This window comes from Cylas formicarius, unplaced genomic scaffold, assembly GCF_029955315.1.
Source record: "Cylas formicarius isolate icCylForm1 unplaced genomic scaffold, icCylForm1.1 PGA_scaffold_3__17_contigs__length_32017465, whole genome shotgun sequence".
Classification (NCBI taxonomy): Eukaryota; Metazoa; Arthropoda; class Insecta; order Coleoptera; family Brentidae; genus Cylas; species Cylas formicarius.
In genome coordinates, this window is record NW_026844326.1 from 13605542 (window position 1) to 13633127 (window position 27586).

Below are 27586 nucleotides of genomic sequence, written 5' to 3' on the forward strand. Positions count from 1 at the left end.
ATAACGCACAGGAAATAAAAACACGCATAGGAAAGGTCAGATCAACCTTTAACCACATGGGTGCATTTTTCAAAAGTCACAACCTCACCCTTGGCACTAAAGTAAGGCTTCTGCGATGCTACGTCTTCTCCGTTCTTCTTTATGGTGCAGAATCTTGGACGCTCAACGAAACCACAGCCAAAATACTAAACGCTTTCGAGATATAGCTGTACAGGAGAATGCTAAAAATCCCCTGGACGGCAAGAGTAACGAATACGGAAGTTCTGAGAACAATGAAAAAAGACCTGGAACTAATGAACACAATAAAACCCGCAACTTAGAATACCTAGGTCACATCATGCGGAATGAAGAAAGATACGGTCTACTGCAAACAATCCTACAAGGAAAAATCCTTGGACGAAGAGGACCAGGGAGACGCAGGATATCGTGGCTTAAAAATCCCAGGACCTGGTTCAATAAAAGATCCACGCAACTATTCCGAAATGCGGGAGACAAAGTCCGTATCGCTATGATGATCGCCCACATTCGCAACGGATAGGCACCCTAAGAAGAAGAACCTAACAATCTTAAGCGCGACTCAGGTGTCTACCTGTCACCAATATAGGAATCAGTCATCCGAGACGGTGTTTATTCCCCTTACTTAGCTCCGCCCCCTTCAAACAATATAAAACCAGGTACAGAGTAAAATGCGTGCCAGTTTAAGTCAAGCTCTGAAGAAGCCTACAGGATGATTGGCGAAACGTTGGCTAGTTCGAGTTAACAAAACCCGACGCAGGAGGAATCCGTTTTATAAACAGTAATTTGTTATATTTCTTTTTACTTATATTATCTTTATACTGCTTGTAAACTTTTTAATTCTATCAACTACTTTTTCGCTGCTATTTTGCAAAGCTTATTTCTTTGGCATAGCTATTATATATTCATTATAATTGATTTAACTAATAGTCTACTTCTATATAGCATATATTCTATTCTTTATATAAGTATTTTATCTAAACGAATAAATTATTATTTTATAGTTATTAATAACGTCAAAGAGGAAGCAACGTACACCGAAATTTCCACGCGTGACACAATTAACAAATCACTTAATACCCCTTAATCTCTCAGCTTATCTTAGGAAAATAACTTACCCTTATGTAAGCAATCACGAAGGTCAACATGTACCCCCTCTCGCCGTTCGTCTGTCCGGCCGATAAGCCACCAAAACGAGTACCAATCGCGTACACCCTTTTCTCACTGCTCTTCACTTCCGACTCGTCGCCCTCGAACAACAACGTCATCACGCACATTCGGTCGGGATCGAAACCCTTGAGTTTGGTAATGTAGAATTTTTTGAGACCGTCCAACAGTGCTCCCCCGCACGAGCTTTCCGGCTTCAAGATCAAACCGAATTTGAACTGGTCGTTGTCCATAAGGCGGATCGAAGCCGGTTGACATCTGAGAAAATAGAAAATACCCTACATTCCTAAAGCAAAGTTACATTCGTGTTTAAAAGTACAACAAGTTCAGATACGAGTGGAAATATTAATGTTAGTTTTCGGACAGATAGTCCAAAATACCCCAACAATGCATAATTGCAACGACAAAACATCGAACTATTTGATTTTCAATTAATGGTAAAGGAAAGCTAATTAATTTTTAAAATTTACATTACAATTTTATTTTTATTGAAATTTTGTTGGAAATCTATTACTAACTGAAAAATTTTGGATTTGGAATTTGGGATTTTTGAAAAGGAAAAGGGAAAATGCAATGTTTTATATAACTTTATTGGTCCTTCTTGCGCTATAACGATATTAAGTATGCTGGAAACATAAAGACTTTATTTTTAAAAAGTTTTCGCAAATAGGAAAATTATTTGACGCTATAACGCATCGAATCAGTTTAGATTAAATGGCAAATTAAGATTAAGATCTCGACTGTCTTTTAACGATTCCTGCTTCGATAATATTGTCTGCATTTAAATTGACAAATAAAAATAATAATTACCCACAAATATTTTCTTAAAATAATGTTAGAAAATAAGATTAAATTCGTGGTAACGTCCCCAATCCAATTTTACTTATTTTCGTTAATTTAAAGGACGCTTTCAATAAACAGCTCATTGCTAAAAGTTTTGGTCGCTTATTATAAACCTCCTCTCCAAAAACGTAATATCGATCGGATTTGTTTTGTTATTAAATAATTAGGAACATTTAATTTTTCGATTAAAACCAAATTCAAATTTAAAAAAATCAAGCAAATTTGAAGGACCGAAAATTTAAATAAACTGTTAGCAAATATGCAATGTGCGTTATTTTTTTATTTTGATTAAACACGAATCACAAAATTAAAAAAAAAAAATCATTTCAGAAGACTAAATGTAAATTAAGTAAAGGGCTGTATTAAAATAATATTGACTGGCTTTTTTTAAATAGGCTTCTTAGTATTAGCTTTTTTAATTATTACTATTACTGAAGTATTCTCTAGTAAATTAAAGGGCTGTATCAAAAATGCTGTATAGGGCAATTATAAAGAAAATTAAAGGACAAACACTATTTACGAAGTTGATTGGTACTATGCACATATACAGTGCGTTCTTTAATTAATACAACTAACGTGTTGCGGCTTTCGTCACCCTATGTTATATCAGCTTATCTTGGAACGCTATTATATTCTTTCAAAAACTATAGAAGAAGGGATAAGTTAAATAAAGCGTTTTTATTATTTAATACGTGTTGGAATTTCTTTTTTAAAAAACGAAATTTAAACAAATGTATTTAGTAACGATTATTACAGGATGAAAAGAATAAAATTGAAGATGAAATTGAGAAAAATGTCAAAAACAATTTTATTGGAAGGGAAATCCGCATCTATAGTTTTCGAAATATTGTCGATTATTATTTTACACAAAAAAATAACTATGGAAACTCAAAAATTTTGCGACTGACCGAAAGTATACATAAAATTGCATTAGAAACATTTGACATCATGCACAGTTTTGTAACGATTTTGAAATATTTCCATTCCATATGTCGAGGACTTTTTGAAATATGCCTTTTTTAATAAACCAAAGAAGGAAAAAGCTTGGACAAAGCAACACAAAATGAATAATGAACCAAAATTCATAGTGGAATTGCTCTGCGACATAATTTTTCAGAATAAATTGACTATTCCCTTTTCCTTTAGCAACTTCACCCTAACAATTTTAGTCAGTTTAACAACATAACAGTTATCATATGTACCTCTTCCTGGCGACTTCCCTCATACACTTCACCCCGGCAGCGAAATCCGGGAAAACTATTGAGCCGTAACGTCTACACTGAGGCAAGGGTCGAATTTTGATCGCCACTTCCGTAACTACCCCCAAAGAGCCCTCGGAGCCCATAATGACATGGTTAAAGTCTGGCCCGCAACTGATTCGAGGGGCCTGCGTATTCTTTTGAAGGACGCCAAGAGGGGTCACCATTTTCACGTGAACGATTAGGTCTTCTATATTGCCGTAGGTGTTCTTCTTCATACCTGAAATAGGACAAACGCCGCTCTGTCAAAGTAAGCGAAGAATGGTGATCGCTTATAATTTTATTGAAAACCCATTGGTAACTGGAAAATTGTTGGAGCATATTTGGGAAAAATACTCAGTAACAGATAAAAACGCAGCAATTTTTCAAAATCGTGCTTCAATGTTTTAAATAACTTTTTCTATTTCCGTCTGTAAAATGCCTCATTACACACCGATCTAAAGTGCGGGAAGAGCCACTTTACCACTTCGGTTTCGTTTCCCACGGATCTGAACCACTTCGGACATTTCCTGGATTTTACCTCACGGTTTTGGGAGCAATCGGATGTTTTCGGAGATATTTCCCACGGCTTGCATTGTGACGCTTGTCAATTCTAACGGTCAAGTCAGTGAATGATTCGTATGGTTTTGCAAAAACTAACGGCCCTAGAAAAAGTATTGTATGCAACATGTTCGGTAAACTCTTTAAGTCACTCCTTTATTAAACACTCGCTCCGCTCGTGTCAAATAAACTCGTGAGTCAAATGCCGTTTACCGCACTTGTTGCATAATATGCTATTATTGGTCCTTCATACGCTATGACGATATTAAGTATGGTGGAAACATTTCAGGGTTCATTTTTTACAAGTTTTCGCAAATAGGAAAATTATTTAGATTAAATGGCAAATTGTAACAATGTGCATAGTTCTAGAAGTTGGGTAGATGCATTGCTTGACTCTGTTTTGTTTTCGATCTATATCCAACTACATTGTGAATTTGATTGATGATGTAGAACTAGTATGTTTCGTTGACGATGGGTGATTGTTGTTCCAGCAATGTGTAAGGGAAATTCTCACGACCTTGTTGAAAACACTGCAAATAATAAAGATATAACTTGATAAAAGCTGCTTGACATTAAATTCATTGATGAGATCTCGTCTGTCTTTTAGTTTATTGACATTGGAGCGTCAAGGCAGGAGTGGGCCAGGTAAGAATCATTTCCTAATGATATGTGCTTTAATAACTAGCGGTCCGGTGTTTCAGTGGCGTCGATAGCTACCTTCGTTAGGGAATAATCGAAACAAACTCGATATACCAGGAGTAATGTTCAGAAATTTTAGAATTTATAAATTATTATACATTACTAATTGCACATTTCGCACTGGTCCAGGCAGTAGCAACTGCATACCTGCATATTTCTGCATTTAATTAATTTAAAATAATACTTACTCAAATATTTTATTAAAGTAATGCCAGTTAATAAATAAAATTAAATCCATGGGATGAATATCTGTTAAGAATGCATTTTTTATTATTTAATTGACATATATTACACCAAAAATGTATAATACGTCGTCCTAGGAGATTAAAAATATATATCGAGTACCTGGCTGTATAAATATTAACTAGCTTTTGGTGACAGTTGAAAACCTGAGTCGCGGTTATGATTGTTAAGTTGCTTATAGATTTCTATAGACTCTCGGATTTTTCGTTGGTAGAAGAATGGATTCCATGCAATAATTTTAGTTTCGTCAAATAAAATGTTATGTCCGGGTTCTGATGAGTTTATTTGCTTTAGTCTTTAAGGCTCTTTCATGTTCTCTGAGCCTGGTTGATATTTTTCTTTCGGTCCATCCAATGTATTCTTCGCCGCATATGCATGGAATGCTGCATACTCTAAGATGTTGAGAGAGTTTTGGACAATTGGAGAATCTGGTTTTGACGTTACATTTCTTTAGAATTTTTCATATATGGTCAGTGATGTTTTGAATGTAAGGAAGGACAACAGTGGCAAGTGTGGGATTGTTTTCAGCTTCATTGCTATTGGTATTTTGGGATGGAAGGTTTAACATCTTTAATATGGAGCTAGTTCGACTCAACAAAAAAAGACGCTGAAGGAATCCAGAAGTTTTATAAAAAGTATTAGTAACATTTCATGTATATTTTCTGAGTGGTACCAAAAAAAAATCAATTTTTCCAAGAAGGAAACCTGAGGAGATAACTTTTACAATAGAGAAATCTAATACTGTTAATATTTCAAAACCTATACATTTTTAGATATGACAATTTTGTTCAAAGTTAGTTTAATTTAAATAAAATTAATTTTTCTAAGTTTACTCAACTTCATAGTGAACAAAATAAATAAGAACTAAAAGTTCAGATTTTCAAAAAATTATATATTTTGACATGATCAAATGTTATTTGATAAAGACCCGGTGTTGTCGAAACAATTGTCATGTCAAAATATATAATTTCGTCAAAATCTGAACTTTTAGTTCTTATTTATTTTGATAAATGGATTTTCATCAAGTAAAAGCCTCCTCAGTTCAATTCATAGTTAACCTTAATTTATCAAGACATCAAGAGAGATAATCAAATCATTAACATTCGCGATTTTTCTAAAAAAAGTGCAAAAAATAAATGCTCCATTCTCTCCTTCTCCTGCAAATTTAAAAGAGACTTTACCCATTAGTGAAACAAGATTTTTTAGATTGCTTAATAGTATCGTTAGACCAAAATTATTTTGAATTTAATGGATAGATTTACATCTCTAAGGAAGGTTTGATTACGGGAAACCCACTTAGTCCTTTGTTAGCCTAGATTTTTATGGATAATTTGGAAAATGTCATACTAGAACATTCTTTAAGTAAAAGTTTTCTAGGGTGGTATAGATACGTGGATAACGTCTTTGTTTGCTTTGTTGGAACGGACAGACAATTGAATTTTTTTTTAAATTACTCTATTTATTTTTTAGACTTAACTATTACGAAAATGCAAAACAAATTAGATTTCTCCATTTATCATAAACCTTCACACACGGATACACTCATACATAACAGCTTAAATCACCTTTATGCACACAAAATGGCTGCATTTCATTCTTTTATACACAGACTTCTTAATACGCCACTACAATTAACAACGGCTACAATTCGTCCATTATAGATAAAATTATAAATAAAAAAACAAATCCAGACAACAATGAACTCTATTTATCCGAAACCTAATACAGAACACGAACAATTTTAAAACAATTACATGCATAGGAGAACCTAGTGAAAAACTTTCAAAACATTTGTCAAAATGTGGTTTAAAAATAGCTGTCAGAACTAACAACACAATAGGAAAATTTTTAAAAAACAATAAAACGACATGTCCAAAATCTCAAAAATCAGGTGTCTACAGGTTGAAATGCGGATCTTGTCCTAAAATTTATATTGGACAAACAGGTAGATCCTTCAAGAACGTATTAACGAACATAAAAGAGCGTTTAAAAATAATAGTCTAGATTCTAATTATGCTACATACTTAAACACAGAAAAACACATTTTGGCGACAATTTTGATATTTAAATACAGCCAAGCAAAGTAGAAAATCAAATTTATTGGAAGCCATGGAGATTAAAAAAATGAGACATTCAAATGTATTGCTTCGCGATCAATTAGATTTAAATACCTCTCCTTTATTGAACTTAAATTCTCACAACAACATTAATTAAGATTTTATTGTCATTTTTCGGTGTATATAGTAGCAGGTGGTTTGTAAATATTACATTTGATAAAGACACGGTGTCGTCGACGCAATTGTCATGTCAAAATATATAATTTCGTGAAATTCTGAACTTTAAGTTCTTATTTTCGATCATGTCCTCGAGCCACGAGTTAATGAAGAAAGGGTTATGCTAATTTTAATCTGGATTGTCATCGACTTATAAGATTCATGGCAGCACCATGTTCAGGTTTGTTAGTATTGAAGATTAAAACTTAATATTGATGATAAAACTAGTTCCGTGCAAAATCAGTAAATAAGATTCTAATTACCTACTAGAAACATAAACCTTACATTAGGCTTAGAATATCAGAAAATGTCCCTGAATTATTTCAACGTTACAACTGCTAATGTAGCCAATGGTAAATCCCCAAACCTGTGCCCGCTACGAATTGATATCAGGAGAAAAGCCCAGGAGGAGCGTAGCAAATGGATTTGTTTTTAAATTAAATCCGTCCGAAATAAAGAGAAAAGTTTTATGCGGAGAAAATCGTGGGCGAGAAGAAGCATTGCGAGCGAAATTTGAAAAATAACGTCGAAAGCGCTGTATCGCCCGAAGGATTTCGCGTGAGCGTGTAACGCGATCAATTTCTGAAACATCTACCATACAATTCTCCGATTGATTGTTTTCAAAACGTAAGATGCGAGACACATTGTTGGTGAGAAAATGGAGGCGCCCGAAAAATCAAACAACGAAATATTGAGTTTTCGACGTGTATATCCGCCGGCAAATGTATCATAAGATATTCGGAACTGATAACAAAATATCTCACGGAAAAGGTGTGAGCGTATTATTGATTCGTCGTCTAAATACTTAAATTCCACGTCAAGCATAAACACGGCCGTAAATTCATCATCTGCTTGACGTTTGATGTTTATTAGTTCTCGTTCCTTAACCAGTTTTCTAATGCAATTTTTGACTTTTTGTTCGTTTTCAATAGTAAGTAAAACGTGTTACAGGTGTAGGTTGCCTGAAAGCAATTTTCTATTTTGCCTCGTAATCGACAAATTTTAAGTGATATTCCCCTCTACTAGGAGTAGGCGAAAGAAAAGGCATGTGGTGGACACTTGTAGAACCGACCACATAGCTCATGAATTATTACTTTTTGCATGAATCCTTTCACAGCATTCTAAAAAATGCGGTAATCACGCCACTCTATAAAAAAAAATGCTGCAACAATTATTTCAAATTATAAAACTATAGCACTCCTGTCTGTTTCTTCAAAAATCTTCGAAAAAACACTGCATTCAAGACTTTCAAATTTTTTGGACAATCGAACATGAAATTTGGTTTCGAAAAAAGAGATCAACGCAGGATGCCATCCTCTCTTTATATAAGCGTTTTGTTCGATCTACAAAGAGCATTTGACTTGATCTATGTTGATATTTTAATACACAAGCTTTGTTCATATATTATTAGAGGCAACGTATTAAATTGGTTAAGGTCTTTTCTTGAGGGTCGTACGCAGTTGGTCAAAATACGTCTCTGACTATAGGTCAGTAAATTGCGGTGTACCTGAGGGAAGTTTATTCGGTCCTTTATTGTTTATAGCGTTTAAAAATTATATGTTTTCATGATGCAAAAGCGACTCTGGTCTTTATAGGGTCTCAAGGAACTCAAATATTCAGTACAATTTCAGACCGAATCTTAACATGAAAATACCTAAACACCGACCGTCTCTTGCATCAAATGGTCCTTTTGTTTTGATCGTAAAAATTTATAACAAATTGCTTAACTGAAGGAGATTGCTAGTCAAACAAAATTCAAATGCACCCTTAAAAACAAATTGCTGCGCATCGCCTTTTAATACGCATCCGTTATTTGTTATTGCCTATATATTTGTTATTTATCTAACATTATTTATTATTATTACTATTAATTAATTAATTAATTATACTTATATAATTTTATATTATTTGTATTTGTATTATACTGATAATATCCAACACATGTAGGTCAAGTCTTATAAAAATAAAGCTATCTTTATATAAAAGAATCGAATTTTAGTAGTTTAAAAGCGACTGATTCGATTATTATTTATACAGAAACCAAAATATTTATGTAACAAGTATATATATATATATATATATATATATATATATATATATATATATATATATATATATATATATATATATATATATATATATATATATATATTGCAAAACTCTTTACCTTAGAGCAATTGGAAAGCTACTTGATGGGCAATCGGTAAATATCTGCAAAAATTTTATTTACTAACGTTTTCCACAATCAGAAAACCTCTAAATTTAGCTTTCCATAAAGGGTGTTTCCTGATTAAAGTTTTCTTTTTCAACGTGTTCTAGAAATACATTTTCTGCCTCGAAATAACAAAAATATTGGCCATAATAAAATTTCTAATTCGTACGCACGTACAAGATGCAGCAAGACGACTTCACCTAAATGGTCTAATTTGGTCAATTTAACTAATAACAGTCACAACAAACGTGCAAAGGACTTCAGTTTTTTACAATTTCTGTAAAATAACTTTCCGAAACTAGTTGTCCACTGGTCACCAAAATCGTCAGATCTTAATCCGTGTTCCTTCAATAGTTTGCTGCATTTCAATTCCATCTTAACAAACATAAACAAACAAACATAAAATCTGGTTCACTGAAATCTATAATGTCATTTCAAAAACATAAAAATCTTCCTGTATGTCAAAAATGCCAGTCATTATTATTATAAAAGTCCTAGAGTTAAAGACAAACCAATACACATCAATTAAAAATAGTTCCTTTTCAATACCGTTTACACTATAAGACACTAGTCCTTCTGCAAGGAGCGAATTCCCTTGGCAAAACACTCAATTGTCAGTTTGTACTTGCATGTCTTAAATTTTTCTTAAAGTTTTTTTTACTTTCATTTTAAGTACAATAAATACAAGTAATCATAGTCAGTCAGCTGAATATTTGATTGTAAGGCGAAATTTCTGATATCCGTATAATATCGTCCACCGCCGGGAGTCCGAATAAGTTACAAATTGAGTTTACCCGCACATCTGACTTTCTCAGACCGAATCACGTTTCATATCTAACCATATTGGCCAGCCATATTGATATTCAAAACATTCACCGGTTGAATTTTCGTCGTTCGTTAATTGGATGTCGGCGATGCAGTGGTTTTCGCAAGGTCGCACCAGAGTCACAATACAGTTCGATTTAACCAATTCACTTACTTAATAAAGTCAATTTGATATGATCTGTTTGGAATTGGGACGATATCGTTTGATCCTTATTCTTACTTCTAAACTGTATAATTTGTGTCACTTTCGATTTTAATTATTGCATTTTTAATACTCCTGGATTCATTTGGGTTTCTACTACGTCAAACAAGGCATTGTTAATAATGTAAATAACTATTTAAAGATTTAAAACAATATACGGATAGTTTATTAAAAACTCGCTCCGCTGCGCTTCGCTCGTGTCAGATAAACTCGTGAGTCAAATGCCGTTTACCGCACTTGTTGCATACTATACTTTTTCTACGACCGTTAGTTTTTGGGTCCATTTTCGCAAAACAACACGAAATGACAAAGGTCAAAATTCAAAGCGTGGGAAATATCCGAAAACATCCGATTGCTCCCAAATCCGGGTGCGGTAAAATCCCGGAAATGTCCGAACTGGCTCGGGTTCGTGGGAAACGAAAATGACGTGGTAAAGTGATGCTTCCCGCAAGCTAGATCGATGGGTAATTAGGTATTTTACAGATGGGAGTAGAAAAAGTAATTTATATAATAGTTTCTCAGGGCAATAAAAAAATCTGACAATCTACGATCACAAATTTCATAGATTGATCATAGTGTCAAGTGTCAATCAATAATTATAAAACCACGCATTCTTAAGCTAAATTTGTTTTATAATTTTTTTTTTAATGATTCTATCGGAGGTGCAAGATATGATAATAAAAATAAAATTTCATTATTTGTAAGACTAACTAGATTTTATAGTTATTTGCATATTGATATGAAGTATTTTAATATTATATTTAATCCTTTCAAGACGGTTGACATATATTTCTGACAGTAGGGAAATTGCCTCACAGACGGCTGACTGACATATATATCTGGCTTTTTTTAAGCCTCAAAGGCGTCAGGTCAGTACGATAAATCAGCCAGGAGTGGAAAATTTGGCATATGGACAAGCACCATATATATATATATATATATATATATATATATATATATATATATATATATATATATATATATATATATATATATATATATATATATATATATATCGGCCACTGTCCGATATATGTGGCGCTCGTCTGTGTGGTACACAGTTAACAAGAGAGACGCGCGCATCTGTCAAACATCTCAAAAACCTGACACCACGTGTTTGTAAGTGTTTTCGTAGAAGAAGCTGGACCTTCGCGCGAAAAAAAAAACGAAAAACAAATAATAACGCTGCAAGCCATTATGGAGGACTAACAGACGCGGAAGTAAAGAGTCTCAAAGAATTAGTGGGATCAGATTTGCCAAGTGATGTCGCCGGCGATTGATGAAGAATTGCAAGATGTAAGTTTAGATGTTATGATACCTCAAACGAAAACATTCATAATGATAGCACCGAGGTCTATAGTGACATACATATTAACTGGACAAAAAGGAACTTTGTACCATGAATTTGATGATAGCCAGAGTGAAATAAAGGAGAGAAGACTCACCTGAAACAGATTATTTTTTCAAACTTTTTAATGAAGATACAGCATGTTTCATAATTTCCGAGACGAACAGATATGCTATACAGAAAAATGAAAATAAATGAAAAGATCTTGATTTAGATGATTTTTTCGCATTAATTCGGATGACTATCATCATTGGAAGAAATAGAAGGCGTGAAATAAAAGAACATTGGTCAACAGGTCTTCTTTTATACTCTCCAGTCTTTAGCCAAAAAATGCAAAAGACAGATACTTTTTCTAAAAAATTTGCATTTTTTAAACAACGAGAATGCTAAAACTGGTGATAGATTGCATAAGTAAGTAAGAGAAGTGTTGGAACAAATAAAGCAAATGTTTCAATCACAATTCTATCCTTTTGAAAACTTAGTGATTGATGAAAGTATAATACTGTTTAAAGGAACTAAGTGCCACATATTTGGTATATAATAAGTCTTATGTGACTAGAATTTATTGTCTATATTGGCAAGGACACATATAATCCAGAAGAAAACATTACAGGATTAGGAGTCACTGATAATATTGTAGCTCAGTTTACAAATAATTTCTATAGCAGTTATCATATTTTCTTTACGAAAAGAAAAACTCAAAAATTATACAAACCAAAAGGTTTGTATAAATTTTCACACATATTGCTGATTTTTTTGAAGTTCTTCTGTTTATTGACGTTAATTTTTGTTGTTGCAGATACAAATTCAATGCCAAGAAGCCCACTTCTGTTTCTGCAACTGCTGACTAGATTACAGAACAGGCACAGAGTGAAATAAAAGAGAGGAGAGAAGACTCACCTGAAACAGATTATTTTTTCAAACTTTTTAATGAAGATACAGCATGTTTCATAATTTCCGAGACGAACAGATATGCTATACAGAAAAATGAAAATAAATGAAAAGATCTTGATTTAGATGATTTTTTCGCATTAATTCGGATGACTATCATCATTGGAAGAAATAGAAGGCGTGAAATAAAAGAACATTGGTCAACAGGTCTTCTTTTATACTCTCCAGTCTTTAGCCAAAAAATGCAAAAGACAGATACTTTTTCTAAAAAATTTGCATTTTTTAAACAACGAGAATGCTAAAACTGGTGATAGATTGCATAAAGTAAGAGAAGTGTTGGAACAAATAAAGCAAATGTTTCAATCACAATTCTATCCTTTTGAAAACTTAGTGATTGATGAAAGTATAATACTGTTTAAAGGAACTAAGTGCCACATATTTGGTATATAATAAGTCTTATGTGACTAGAATTTATTGTCTATATTGGCAAGGACACATATAATCCAGAAGAAAACATTACAGGATTAGGAGTCACTGATAATATTGTAGCTCAGTTTACAAATAATTTCTATAGCAGTTATCATATTTTCTTTACGAAAAGAAAAACTCAAAAATTATACAAACCAAAAGGTTTGTATAAATTTTCACACATATTGCTGATTTTTTTGAAGTTCTTCTGTTTATTGACGTTAATTTTTGTTGTTGCAGATACAAATTCAATGCCAAGAAGCCCACTTCTGTTTCTGCAACTGCTGACTAGATTACAGAACAGGCACATTAGTTCCCTGAAAAGACAAAAACCGCCTCTAGAAGATGTGTTGTATGCTCACACACAACAGCAAACGAAAAACAAAGACAAGTTTCCAGACATATGTGTACGGATTGTGACAAAGGCTTGTGTATAACTCCGTGTTTCCAGATCTACCACACAAAGGAAAAATTCTAACAAATACTTTAGGCATTTTTTTATAATGAGTTTTATATTTTAATTTAAGAATATTTTATATAAATTCATTTATATTCTTCAAAAGTTTGTTAGTTAAAAAAATATATTCTAAATTAAAATAAAGTTATTTCATTAAAAAAATTTTTTTTCGCGTTTTTATAAAGGGGGTTCTTTTGCGGCCATTCTGAAAGGGTTAATGACGTTTGTAATAAAATAATTGAAACAGCAAAAAAAAAATAAAAACGTTTTAAAATAGCTGCTTAATGTAAAATTACTCACATTGCAGCTATTGAAATAGGTGTGATTTAATTCAAATCGCCATGTTTTCCGTTGTTGAAATCGAAATGAACTTCATATTTGATCTTGTCATAAATAGGAAAAATCACATTAATATCAATAAAGTCTATTAAAAGTTTCGATTGTAACATCGGATTTGGCACTCAGAGTGTAACAGAACGCCATGCATTAGAAAAAAAAATGTATTTGTAAAAAAATAAACATTCTTTTTCTACAAATATGTATAATGTCAGTAAAGTTGACCTGGTAGGAATATTTCACAACCAAAGCGTTCATATTGTACATAAACTTATATAACTATTCAATTTAAGCCTGTGAATTTCATCAAGTCGCCACCAACTAATCAATTAGAAGAGCATCCAGCATAGGAGCCATCAACAAACCATTTTTGTCGTCACTATCATAGTATAAAAATAATAAATAATTTTTTTTTTGGTGATTTTTACAAAATGAAAATGTCATTGCTAAGTTGTTAAAGTCAAATACAACACAGTGTGCTTTTTAAATTAAACGTTTTCATTGCTAACCGCTAATAACTTTTGGAAACGAAATAATTTTATAGTATTGTCAAAGAACACAGAAATGTTATTTAGAATCATCCGAGACTTCACTTTCCTCTACGAAAAAACTGTTATGTAACGTTTTTATAAAATGGTAAATATTGTTATATAATTATCATGGGCGTTCATTATACAACATCTATGTGATACTCATAAACCTATGCCTTTTCCATGTTTATAAGCGACATATTAAAGGTTACCAGTTATTTTTAAAATAAAAGAGTTATATTAAAAGTTGTTATATAGTAGGGTTTATGACAATTTTCAGAGCGTTTATACTGCTTGGTATGTTCTCCAATTGGGTCCAAATCTATCTATCTATCTATCTCTATCTGTGATATTTCTTTTTTGAAACCAACTCCCAAGAGAAAAGTGCAGAGTGAAGTGAAAATGTTTAAAATGTAACTCTCTCAGTTACCTAGAGATTTATAGGATGATATGGAATTTGAAATACCCTTTAGTGTCATCTTTTGTGGTATTTTAACGGTATTTTTGGAACAACGACTTATTGACTTTTATTGTGTTTTCTTTTTATTAATAAATCGTTTTAAATATGAATCCATAACTGGAAAGTTTCCTATTTTATATGCCGTATTTTATATGGAAATTTTGGGATGAAAATTTTAAACAGGATATCCTACCACTAACCAAATATTATTTTCATGTATACAAGAGAATCCACACATACGTAAAATAGTATGGGTTATGGAACCACCATTTTATTTCTTTATATCTGGATTCTGCTATAAATTTTCTTAAAGTTGCTGGCGTAAATAATAAATAAATAATCAATGGCAGAATTCCTAAGAAACTCCTTTTTGAAGCACTAGTTTAATTAAATAATTAATAAATTTTTTTTCTGCTCTATTTTTATCTATTTCCATTTTGCAAAAAATGTACGAATTAAAACGTTTTCTGACAGATACTTAACTCTTGACGGTAATACAATCTGCCAAAATATGTTTAAAATTAAAGCCAATTATGGATCGATTATTGGAAATTTATTTACGGAAAACTTATATAACAGAAATTATCGGCCAAAATCAGCATTTCAAGCGTACGGTCGTGTAGAAGCAAGAGTACTCGTCATCCGTCCTAAAACATTAAAATTCGCAGTTTCGGGTGTAATAAAATGTGTTTTCTAGCCTTTAAATTGAATTGCCAGTGAGCATTGTCGCGAATGCATTTTATCTCCGACACACAATGTCGATATGGCCGGGTTTCGAGCTTGTTTCGAGATTAAATTTAAATCTCTTCCACACTACGCGTCGGCCATGTTGCTGCGTCGAAACCCAGTCGGTCGCCAAAGTATTAAATCAATTCCAAACAACGACAGAGCTAGCCGGAGTTTCCTGGTATACTGCGGCTAGCTATGCGCTATGTTCCGGGTAATATATACGAGGAACCAAAGTTTGATTGGCACTAAATTGCATTTGCCTTGCGCACATATTTTGCGAAAGTTTCCTTCCAGATAGTCGATCGTTTGACCCCTAACAAGATGGAAATTATTTTTAAACTTATACGATTATCGATAGCCACAAAAAATATACTTTATAGTATATTTTTAACAGCCAGTACCAGTAGGCAAATAGACTTTGACAAGATGGAAACCAAATAAACAGTTTTGAAAAATAAGCATAGCTCACCCCCATGTTTTTGATGAGTATTCCAATTTATATGGTGAGTTACCAAGGTCTAAAAAGAACACACCTCAAAAATAAGTTCACAATCTCAAAATTTTACAACTTCGAGAGAAGACACGAAGTTTGAAGGCAATAAATAGTTAAAATCAGTGTACCAACAGTACGGATCGAAAAAATTATTAAATTGGAATGTTGCACGTGGGCATGACGTGCATAATCTAAAATAATTTTCACGTGGTTGCCTAAAACAGTAAGGCTACTGCTTTTTATGCTTCTACAATTAGTTAATTAAATATTTAATTTAATTGGTTAATTTTTAAACGATGAGTTATAATTTTTCGAATTGTCTCTATATCTTTCATATATTTGGGATACTGTGTATAAAGCTGGGGATTGTCTTAACGTTAGCAGTAGGACCAAGTGCAACAAAAATATTTGCCAGAGTACGGTGAACCTAGAGTATATACCAGTATACAGGATGTCCAGTATAAGATGATGAACATGGCGATATTCGTAAAAGATACAGCGTCCATTTAATGGAATAAAAATCTAGCTTTGATTTATTTTAAGTCGACGCCATTATTTATTTATTATTATTATTATTATTATTTTATTATTTATTATTATTATTTTATTATTAATTTCAGTTTGAAGAGCAATGCCTGTTGTCATTGCTCGGTCAAAAGCGAATAGTATTTTAAAGCATCATAGATATCATCCTTATCGTGAATCGCCATGCCACGGACTTCAGGATGGCGATACTGTTACAAGAATGGCACTCTACCTCTGGTTTATTCAGAAAAATAAAGGGATCAAACTTTTTCTTAGAAATCCTTTAATCCGATGAGTGCTGTTACTAATTGTGGATTCATTAATCGTAAGAACACCGCATTTTGAACAGATGTAAGTCAACGGCTCGTGACGTGGGTGTTTAACGTTTGGTTTGATATTTTGGGTACCCACAAAATTGGACCATATCTATTCGATGACAACTTAAATTCTGAGAGATCTTTAAACCTTCTACAAATATAGACGTAACAGAAGATCTTATGAACCTACAGCAAATGTTTTTTCGAACGCGCACAGCCACACAATGCACAGATTGTTCCGAGCTTTATAAATGCAGAATTTCCCAACAGGCAGTTAGGCAAACTGGGACCAGTCAGATGATCTGCGAGATCTCCAGACATAACACCCCTTGATTTGTTTGTATTAGGTCACCTCAAAAATATATTTACAGTAAGTCCTGTGGAATCGTTGGAGAATTAAGAGAAGTTGTTACTGAAGCTGTTAACAGTATCACTCCGCAAATACTAAAACACTCTTGTGAAGGAGTGTTGAGAAGATGTATGTTATGCGTCTAACAAAATGGAGGATTACTTGAACACTTACTCTAATTTTATTGTAAAATTCTGTGTATTTTTTTCGTTTTTTGTGAATTAAAGAAGTAAACAACCCTTAAAGGTATGTATGGAAATTTTAGTGACTTCTTTTCTCGATCCTCCCTTTTCAAATGTATTGACTGCTTTTTTTGCATATTGCCAGCTGTTTCAACCGCCGGCACACCATTAGGTCACCCAAATTTCAAGATTGCGAATTTATTTTTGTGGTGTGTACTTTCTAGGCCCGCAAATACTAAGAATTATGGGCAATATTTTATATGTTTTACCTTATTTTATTTTATTTGCAACTCTCAACTGAAAATTCATTTACTGAGTGGGGAAAAACAGACTTATAACAAAAATATAGCACTTGTTCCTTGATCCTCAACTGGGTTATAGATGTTACATGCTCTGCGACATACGTTTCAACTAAGTCTCGCAAGTCATATGGTTCCTAACCAGTGAAGATAGAGCCAAATGAAAATTTAGTTCAGGTGCGTCATTTACTGAGCAATTTATATAAAAATTATCAATCTTTTAAGTGTCTTCCGTCAGAAAGGGTCAAGTGAAAACCCGTTCTGTCGCACGAAAACCAAAGATATTTTTTAAATTTATATATTTTCAATTGTTTGGATGGCATATTCTAAAATAGAACATCTAACATGAAAATAATAAGAGAACGTAGAGTTTGATGATGAGGATGATGATACTAAAAGTTTCTAATTTGATGAGTTGTTTTCACAATATCGAATACGCGTACCACTACAAAACATATAAATTGACTTGGTCTGGGCAGAATCACACCATAACATAATTCATCACATTGCGCTTTAAAGAGAAAGATAATATATTACATGTATCTACATTTACATTCCCACCAGTAGTTAATTAGGTTTAAATTAATTAGGCTGGAGTTTCAAGTAATCCGTATTACAGTTTCATCTGCAGTACATGGGAAATAAGAAAAATCTGGGGAAATGTTGGATACTTTACGTACAAATTTTGGATTTCCAACATGTTCATTTAAACCGATTAAAAAATAAGATACAAAAAAAGCTATTCAAGGGAAACATTAATTGGGCCCCTTATCACTACAACACAAAAGAGCAGATATACAAATTTAAATAAAACTAACATTTTAAAATAATAAATTCCGTTCCCCAATTTAAGCATATCGCAGTCATAATTAAATTTTACAAAAACGTAGACAAAATACATCATCCCGAATTGTTCTCGTTGTTTGTTGACTTTAGAAGGCCATTAAATTAAAAATAAATAATGATAATGCTCACCGGAGGCTCTGGTTGCCACCCAACCGCCCAGACTCGAGAACTCGTAACTATCCGGCTCGTGACCCGAGGTGTAACCTAATTTGGCTAACTCCCTTTCGAGATCTTGGCCGATAATGCCGCTTTCGCAACATACCACCAGGTTCTCCTTGTCTAGCCATAAGATCCGATTCATCTGGGAGGTATCCAGAGAAATGATGGTTCTGGTTTCCTTCGATGGACACTCCACGGCTCCCGATACGGAAGTTCCACCTCCAAAGGGTATTATCTGAAAAAAAAAAACAAGTTATGGTTATAATACAACTTTAGGTAACGATTTTCAATCAAAAATTAAGTGCCATGGAAAAAAATTCATGGATTAAGTTCGCTAACTTCAATAAACCAATTGTAGAATCAGGATTTTATCACTGGAGGGATAAAAGTTACGGTTTTCAAAAACCGTAACTTCAAGATGATGTTCAGCAAATTTTTCGAAAAAGAAATTAAGTTTCAGGCAAGAATTAAACATGATGAATTGGAAAGAAAACACTTATGTGCCCAGAGGAGGGTTAAAAGATTCGGGTCAGCGTGGCGTGGCCACGAACGTCATTTAAATTTTATTGCACACAAGAAATCAAGTAAAACGGAGCATATGACCCACGAATTATTGAATAGATAAAGTTTCCATATATACCATTAAACATTTTATTACGTCCTCTTCCAAACGAAAACCTATTAAATAAAATTTATCTTTAAACAACTGCACCAACCGAATTTTTTTTTTAACAAAACCAAAACTACCAGCCACTCGATTGTCATAAAAAATATTTTTTTAATATTTGTAATGGAGACTTACCACCATATCGTGTGTATCGGCAATTTTGACAAGTTCCACAACATCTTGATGACTTCTAGGCCAAACGACTACATCAGGTATCCTTTCGAAAACCGAATTCCTCAAAGTGTAAATGTCTTTCAACGTATGCCCGTGTGCGTGGACCACCCGATCCGTTATTTCGATGGAATACGATATTCTGACATTGTCCAGTTGCACCAATATTTCTGGTGACACTTTAGGTGGCGAGTAGTCTGATTCTATGGGCAATTCGCGTCCCTGAATACCAGGCTTCGTCAGGTCTATATTGAGCTGTTCAGTGCCGAATTTAATCAGATGCGGTAATCTTAGTTCACCGATCGGATACCTGCAAAGATAAAACCATCTTAAAGTTCCATCCATGGTGTCGCCGTAGTATAGAGGCAGCATAGTTTGACGACCCGTACCCCTCTTGATATTTTTATGATATACACGGAGTTTCAATTTCATACTTTCATTATTTACTCGTTATGAAAGTCATTGGTGAAAGTGGAATAGACATCCTTGTAATAATAATACGACTGTAATAATTACAGAGAAATAAATCTTCTATGAGCAGCAATGAAACAATATATCCTGGACAAGGCCGGTGACCGGTGAGAAAATACCATGGAAGAATCTCAAAGTGGATTCAGAAAAGGAAGAAGTAAAACGAATAGCTTAAAAGGCAATAAGATAAAGATAACTAAATATATCTGGGCTTCATTGATGTGAAAAAAGCGTCTGATAAAGTACCAAAAGACAATCTGTGGAAAATACAAAGCAACAATGTGATAAACAAAATAAAATTTCAGAGCCATTCACAACCAAATCAGGATTAAGACATGGAGGAGGACGAAGCCTTTTGCTCTTCGCAGACCATATTGATAAGTATAGGAAGCAAAAAGACAAAAAATAAAAAACCTCGGAAGACCAAGACAAACATGGAACGGAAAAGAAGCGACAAAATCATCATCAATCATAGATAAGATGAAATTAAAAGTAGAAATGAAGGATAGCAATTGTAATAACCCAAAACCGTTATGTAATGATAACAATGGTTTTTTAGTATTTTTTTTATTTTATTTTTTAATGAGGTCATCAGTTTTGTTCCCTAATTTTTTTGAATCGATCTATAATTACAATTTAAGGGAGTCTATCTTCAAGGCGTCAGCGGTGTTGCTTAAAACTAACGAAAACTTTTTGATTCTATACTTTATATATTATATATATATTACATAATTGAATAGAAGCGGAGTACTTACTACAATAATGTTTTTGGAGGTAACTCCATGAACTACAAGAGGTGTAAAACGACCAAAAATATAGTGCATTTATTGCTTTGAAGTTTTAAGTAATTTACAGTACCTTAACCGCAGACCCTCGCAGGACCGTGATAAAACCCATCCCAACAGATGTTTATTCTGCATTAAGTAGGTCTTGCCTGAGATGGACCGTAACGAATATTTGTAGAAACGTGAAATTTTTAATTGAAAAGTAAATGGACCGTTTTAAATTTTATTAAGCATTGATGCTGCGGGATATTTACGAAGTAGAAGCGTTTATTTTAACATCAGGTGATATGTATTGTTCTTAAGAGTTTAATCTAAATTGCAATATGTTGGTATATATTACGGAGATAATTGACTGTGATCCTTCCAGTAAGTACATATTTATGTACCTGATTCTCGAGCGTTATCCCTGCTAGATTCTTTTCACTGTACTGGAACGTTCTGTATCCTTTAAGACCACCAATTCTTAATTATAAATAGCTAGTTTGAAATAGTTGACTATGTTTGTTGAATAGAACATGTCTTATACGGTTGCAACCTCTAACTAACTAACTAATAAGTATAAAAAAAGCAAGAGAAGTGTAAAAAATCAGCAAGTTAAAATTTCTTATCGCAGAATCTGTTCGATAGGGGTAGTTACAGGTACAGCAACTTATATCACACTATCAAAAAAGTTGGCTACAACATCATGTTACTAAATTTATTACCAATCGAACAAAAATATCATTATCTGCAGCTTGAAATTACAGTGTTGTCAAGTTTATTTGACTTTTATAATTGATTGTTAATCAATTGGTTTTTGATTAGTTTTTGTTATTATGTTCGTTGTTTGGTATTTTTCCTCGTTTTTAAATCTAGGAATCTTGTATAATTAGCGATTTAAAATAATTCTTTTAAAAGCGGTTGTAACGATAAGATGCCAAATGGTTAAATAGTCGATGTAAGGAAAGAATGGCCTTTATTTCCCGCAACTGGTGTTAGAGAAGTGAGTTTTAATCAGTTACTTAAGTTGAGGTTCTAACAACATCTGAAAGTTTTGACGTGAGTACAATATCTAGAGTATCTAAGAATAATACTAAAATCTCCTTCAAAAAAGCGTGGTTTTGGCAAGATTGAATACTGTTAGATTGTTAAAAAAAATTACATTTCTGTCACAGCTTGACAAGAGGGCCAATTCTCTGATTTAATGCTTACTGGATTTTGTATTGGATAAAGCTTACGTTCGAACGTTCTTACGAATTTTTTTTTAAATTTTTAGGGAGTGCAGAAAGCGAATTGTGATTAGGATTCGCATTAGCTTCTTTCTGCTTTTAATTTTATATACGAAGGATATTTCCAAAGTTCTGGGAATTGTGATTATTGGTGCTAGACAAGTCTTGACATGTTAGCGCAATAGTATTCATTCTGATTTATTTGTTCGATTAATATACACGAGTTTTCATAGCATTGTTTTTGAACTCTGGAAAGCGCAGCGAAATCTCAAAGAACAAAAATTGTCTTTTTGTCAAAACTAACCAAAACATCTGATATTATTCAGCGTCTTGAAAGAGTATTTGGTGAGTCTACGGAATCTAAAAGCACTGTTTATTGCTGGATTGATCGTTTTAAAAATGGTGGAACATCACTAGAAGGCGAACCACGCAGTCGACGCCACAACACTTTGGAAAATGACAGAGAGCACGCGAATAAATATTTCTCAAATTAGTGTGCGCATAGGAATATTTACAGAACAAGTTCATGACATCTTAATTGTTTAGGGATTAGCAAGGTTTTGACGAGCTCAGTGCCTAAGCTGTTGGGACCGGAACAAAAACCAAACAGGCCTAATAATACTTATAGTCCACTTCAAGAGCTGTTAGCCCGTTAAGGTAATAGTTTTTAAAACGAGCATTCCTTATTTTAATCTTGATACCAAAAGTCAATCCAAAAAATGGCGCAAAATTTTGAGTCAATATTGGAGTAAGTCTGGCCCTAACAATTAATGCATACTTGCAAAAAAAAACTTTTTGACAGCCACAATTCTTACTACAACCCGTCTTGCAGTAACAGAAAATTATATTGAGCAGCTTTTCTGGATCAAGCGGGAACAGAATTTGAATTGGCTCCAAATAATTATCTGTATCCATTATCCTCATTCTTCTTGGTTCAGCTCATTGCCTAGCCACACGTGAACTTGATAATATACACGATACAAATGCTGACAGACAAGACAACTGTACTGTTTTATTGTTCCATGCAGATTTTAAAAACTTCAGATGTCAATATTTATCTGTGCAATCAATTTTTTTTGGAGCACCATACATTCCCAGAGCAAAACGAACGAGTAACGATGTCGTGTGGGGAAGAGACAATCTTTGTAAATACTTCTGCGCAATTAATTAAATCATTAGGTTTTTCGAACATTTTAAATACTGCTGTTGCACCTCTTTTAAAAATAAAATATGAGCTTGATATTTTGGATATGCAGTCAAAATTTGTGATGAATATATTGTTGATTGTACTTGAGCTTTCCCAGATTTCAGAAAGTATTTTTTTTTCATGTTGAGTCCGTGCAGTAAGTAGTATCAACAAATCAACATCTTCCCCAACAACGACAATTGTACTTGAATTTTTCCATTGTTCTATTGCTGTTTCAATTATAAGGACATCAGTATCATTATCAGCTTGTTTTATTGAAATACCAGCAGGTGTAAATTTTTCACTTAACATTGAAATGAAGCGCAAGAAATTGTTGTTGGTTTGTTGGAACTTTCATAGATCGATCACAAATGATACAAAAGATGAAGATGTTTTTGTAGTTCAATGACGTTCTGCAGCTTTAATATTTTTCATATAATTAGTACTATATCCATAGTTTCTTATTTATATTTATATATAACGTCCATGAAAAAAAAAGTAACTGAACAATTTTTGTAGAGAATTGTATGATCTATAACTTTTGTCTGACCTATTTTCACGATAAAACTTACCGTTTTCGTGAAAAATGGAAAAAAAGTCAATTTTTTTAAGTTAGACCATGAACAATTTTTTTTGCACAAGTCAAATCGAACGGGATTTTTGACATTTCACATACAATGGTGTATTTAATGTCTCTGCTAATTTTTAGCTCTATGCGAATTTTGTCTAGGTCAAATGTTTATTTTGACTGGATTAATTGTTCTAAAAAAACATACAAACAAATTTGGTCGTAAGTATAATATATACATTAGTAGCCTTTAAATAGAGCGTATATGAGCTATGTTCACATGAATTTACATGAATCCGATACACTCTGTATATTTGTTCTACCGAAATTATTTTATTTGACAAATTTTGATTAAGGAAGACACTGAAGTCTGTTGAGGTAATATATTGTGGGATTGTGAAGGGATTATTTTGTACGGATTATCTGGCAAAAGATACTACTAATTTATTATCCATACACTTGCCAAAAATAGCCTACAATGTTGCATAAGTGTTCGTTACTCCACCAGGGTAAGGCAAAATCACACATCGGGAGAAAAACGAAGGTTAATTTGAACGATTTACGATGCTTCCACATCCACCTCAATTCCAGGATCTTACACCCAGCGATTATAATCTGTTTCCAGATCTACAGAATGTGCGATGGACTGAGGAGAAAATGAAAAAGTTGGACGGCTTGAATAAATTTTGGAAACCTCCCTCGTATTTTTAATGTGGTACGTTTTTAGATTTTGGATCGCAACGACGCTCGTTATTAATTAAAATTTTTCCGACGCTGGAAAAAACGAATTTCACCCTCACAAACGACGAGGGCGTTTTTATTCTTTTCATCTCGCAAAACGTCAACTCGTCAGAGATATTTTAAAAGGCACACATTTATGTTACAGAAGACGGCGGTAGCAAAAGTTTTTCATTTGAAAAACCGGCCAGATTGCAGCCAAAAGGCGGGAACGCGACCCATTTTTCCCTGTTAAATCTTTTTTTTATCGTCCCCGAGGACCGGTTTCGGATGTCCTTATCTTTTCGAATAAATAATAGAACGAATCGACCGTGGAGAGGAATATGACAGGTAGTCGTCCGCTACTATTATTCGTTTTTTCTCAAAAAAAAAAAATAAATAAAATGCGGAAAGGTCATTTTGAAAATTGAATTCTCTTTTAAAGCCATTTAGGGAGATCTGGTCCATCATTTTTTTAAATGGCATTAAATGTAAACCCAAGTGGATAAAATGACCGCAAAATATTCACTTAACATAAGAATATATAACAGTGGATTATAATGGTTATCGATGGTATTTAATGGTATATCATAAAAAATATTTGCGTTGAAATGGTTCAAAACTAAATGAAACTTATGAAATATACTTTACCAACGTATTTAAGATATCGTTTAGTGTTTCGGTGTGATATTTACAATGCCGCTCTAGCGACGAAAAACATTCTGGATATGCCCCAGCATAATTTTTGAAAATGTCATCGCAGCTTTAGCCATTAAGCTTTATAATAATTGTAATAAATATTTGAATCCAGTTCAGTAGAAAAAATTTAAGGTCCATTTATTGGAATTACAATAAGTTTCTCTCCTAAACAAATTCATATTTTACCAATAATGAATTTTTAGACGCTTATCATTTTCATAGCTTACATCACATTACATTGTATTAGTATTAAGTAATTTTGTCTAAATATTGCGCAATATTAATTATTATTATTATTATATTATTATTAATAAATAATTAATAAATTAATAATATAATAATTATTATATATTATTATATAATATAAAATAATAATTACATATTATATATAGCATAATAATAATTATTAGTTATTATTTTTCCTGTTACTATTATTATTATTATGTCAAAAAATCTATTTCCTTTCCTTTCCTATTTATCGAAAAGTAAGTCCCTGTCTATTATTTTTTGACCCATAGTTGACCCAAATGTTACTACTACTTAAATGTGGTGGTGCTGAGGCACCAAGTCAAGGAATTTATATTAAGTTCAGTTATTAAGTTACGGGAGCCAAAAGGCTAAAACATTTTAATTTTTCAAGAAGTTTCCTGACATTCAATTTTCATTTGCAATTTACGAGCTCATATGCCATTTAAAATGGCGCCACTGAGATTCTCGATATTTTGTTTGTCATAATCATCAAAATTGACATATCGAACAACCTAACATGACCACTTTAATAAAACTACAAGATAAGAATAAACGATCGCGCTGTAAGGGGTTTTGTTAGAAATTTTCATTTTCCCTGGAATTGGAGTAAAAATTGCATTGTAAAAATTGTAATTGTAAAAATGATTTCGAATTGCATTCCTTTTCATTATTAATAGTAATTCAGAATAAAAAACATTACTATCGTTTATTTTTTATTATTCATTAAAAAAATCTATTTTTTTACTATGAAAAAATTTCTTGTCGATTGCTGACAACATCAAATAAAACTATTTACATTCAAAATCTACAAAATATTAAACGTTTGATTATCTTTTCCTTGGTTCAATGTTGAGCTACGAGAATATAAAAAAAATATATAAAATTTGAAAAAATGAGAATAAAATATGAATTAACACGCGGACGAGTTATAATTATTTCGTTTGACTTCTTTTCTTACTTAATTTATTTAACAAATAACTCACCTTTTTCCTGTGAAATATACGGCGTCATTTTTATACACGAATTTCGAATCCTTGTAACCCCATCCGTTCCATTTCAGGAGTTCCTGTCTAAAGAAAAAATGAATAAATTATTTTACTGATATGAATATTAATAAAACAATATATTTTTAATATAAATGTGTAAACAGAAAAAACAACGGATCTGATTTTAATGTCATCAGCTAATGTCTTAAGTAAGTAAGTAAGTAAAAACGGTCCATACAATGATTTTTCACATTATTAGAGGATTATGCCTTAGGTGACATTTTGAAGGTTCCACAAAATGACACGGATCATCACAGGAATAAATACATCTTTATTGATTTTTTCTTCTAATGTATAGTTTTTTTCATTAATTAATAATACCTTTTACAAATCTGGATTCCTTCTTCGTAGGTTGTTGAAAAATTAAATTTCTTCAGAGCTCAACCGAAATTGATTGATCAAACGTCAGCAAGTTTGACAACCGACGTAGATGGAAGTTTTGTAAATAGTATTATAGCAGCCTGTGAAAGTTTATTTGATTAGTTAATGTTCAAAAAACATAACAATTTTAAAAGTAGTATTTGATAAAAATTTTAAGGCTTCCAGTGAATGATCTGATTTTTAAATACTGATTAATAAATTATTTCAGATATCGGACGGAAATTAATTATATACGAAGAGATAATGTTTTTTTTTTAATTATAATTACGGTTTTCGTTCTATGAAATGTGACACTGCAATACATTTTTTTGAATTTCGTTCGGTATTTTTCTTTTAACAAGAAAACGAATACGCTACAAGCATCAACCCAAAAAGTCATCCGCAACTGCGTAGAATCCCCCCCGTGCAGTATATAATTTACGTTTTTATTGATGAATATTAAATGACGTTTCGGAACCAGACAGAGCCGAAGCTCCTTTAATTATCTCGCTTCATACTTAATTCATGAGTAAGCTCCTTCGGGATTGTTCTCAAAAGATGTTCTGGAACCCTTTTTATAAGGCACGGGAATAATTAAGCTCGTTCCGATTTAGTTTGGCGCAAACAATTTTTTTACTTTGTTTATATTCGAAACCTTTGATTAAAATTTAAAAGAGGCAAAGTTCTTCAGCGCTCTAATTAATTACATAACCTGTTGCGCAATTTTCGTTATCTATTGAAAACAGTTTTATCGCCTATACAGGGTGTTCCGAAATTAATGCACCAAATTAT

At 32.6% G+C, this 27586-nt stretch overlaps 1 protein-coding gene across 1 annotated transcript in view; it reads right to left on the reverse strand.

The window, feature by feature from the left end:
• LOC132700050 (alkyldihydroxyacetonephosphate synthase) overlaps positions 1-27586 on the reverse strand; it is a 52200-nt gene that overhangs the window by 19061 nt on the left and 5553 nt on the right. The window contains exons 2-6 of the mRNA XM_060667149.1: positions 26372-26458; positions 19470-19815; positions 18638-18902; positions 3228-3504; positions 1134-1440 (exon numbers count right to left, since the gene is read on the reverse strand). Coding sequence (XP_060523132.1) covers positions 1134-1440; positions 3228-3504; positions 18638-18902; positions 19470-19815; positions 26372-26458 — 1282 coding nt within the window. The remainder of the gene's footprint in view (positions 1-1133; positions 1441-3227; positions 3505-18637; positions 18903-19469; positions 19816-26371; positions 26459-27586) is intronic.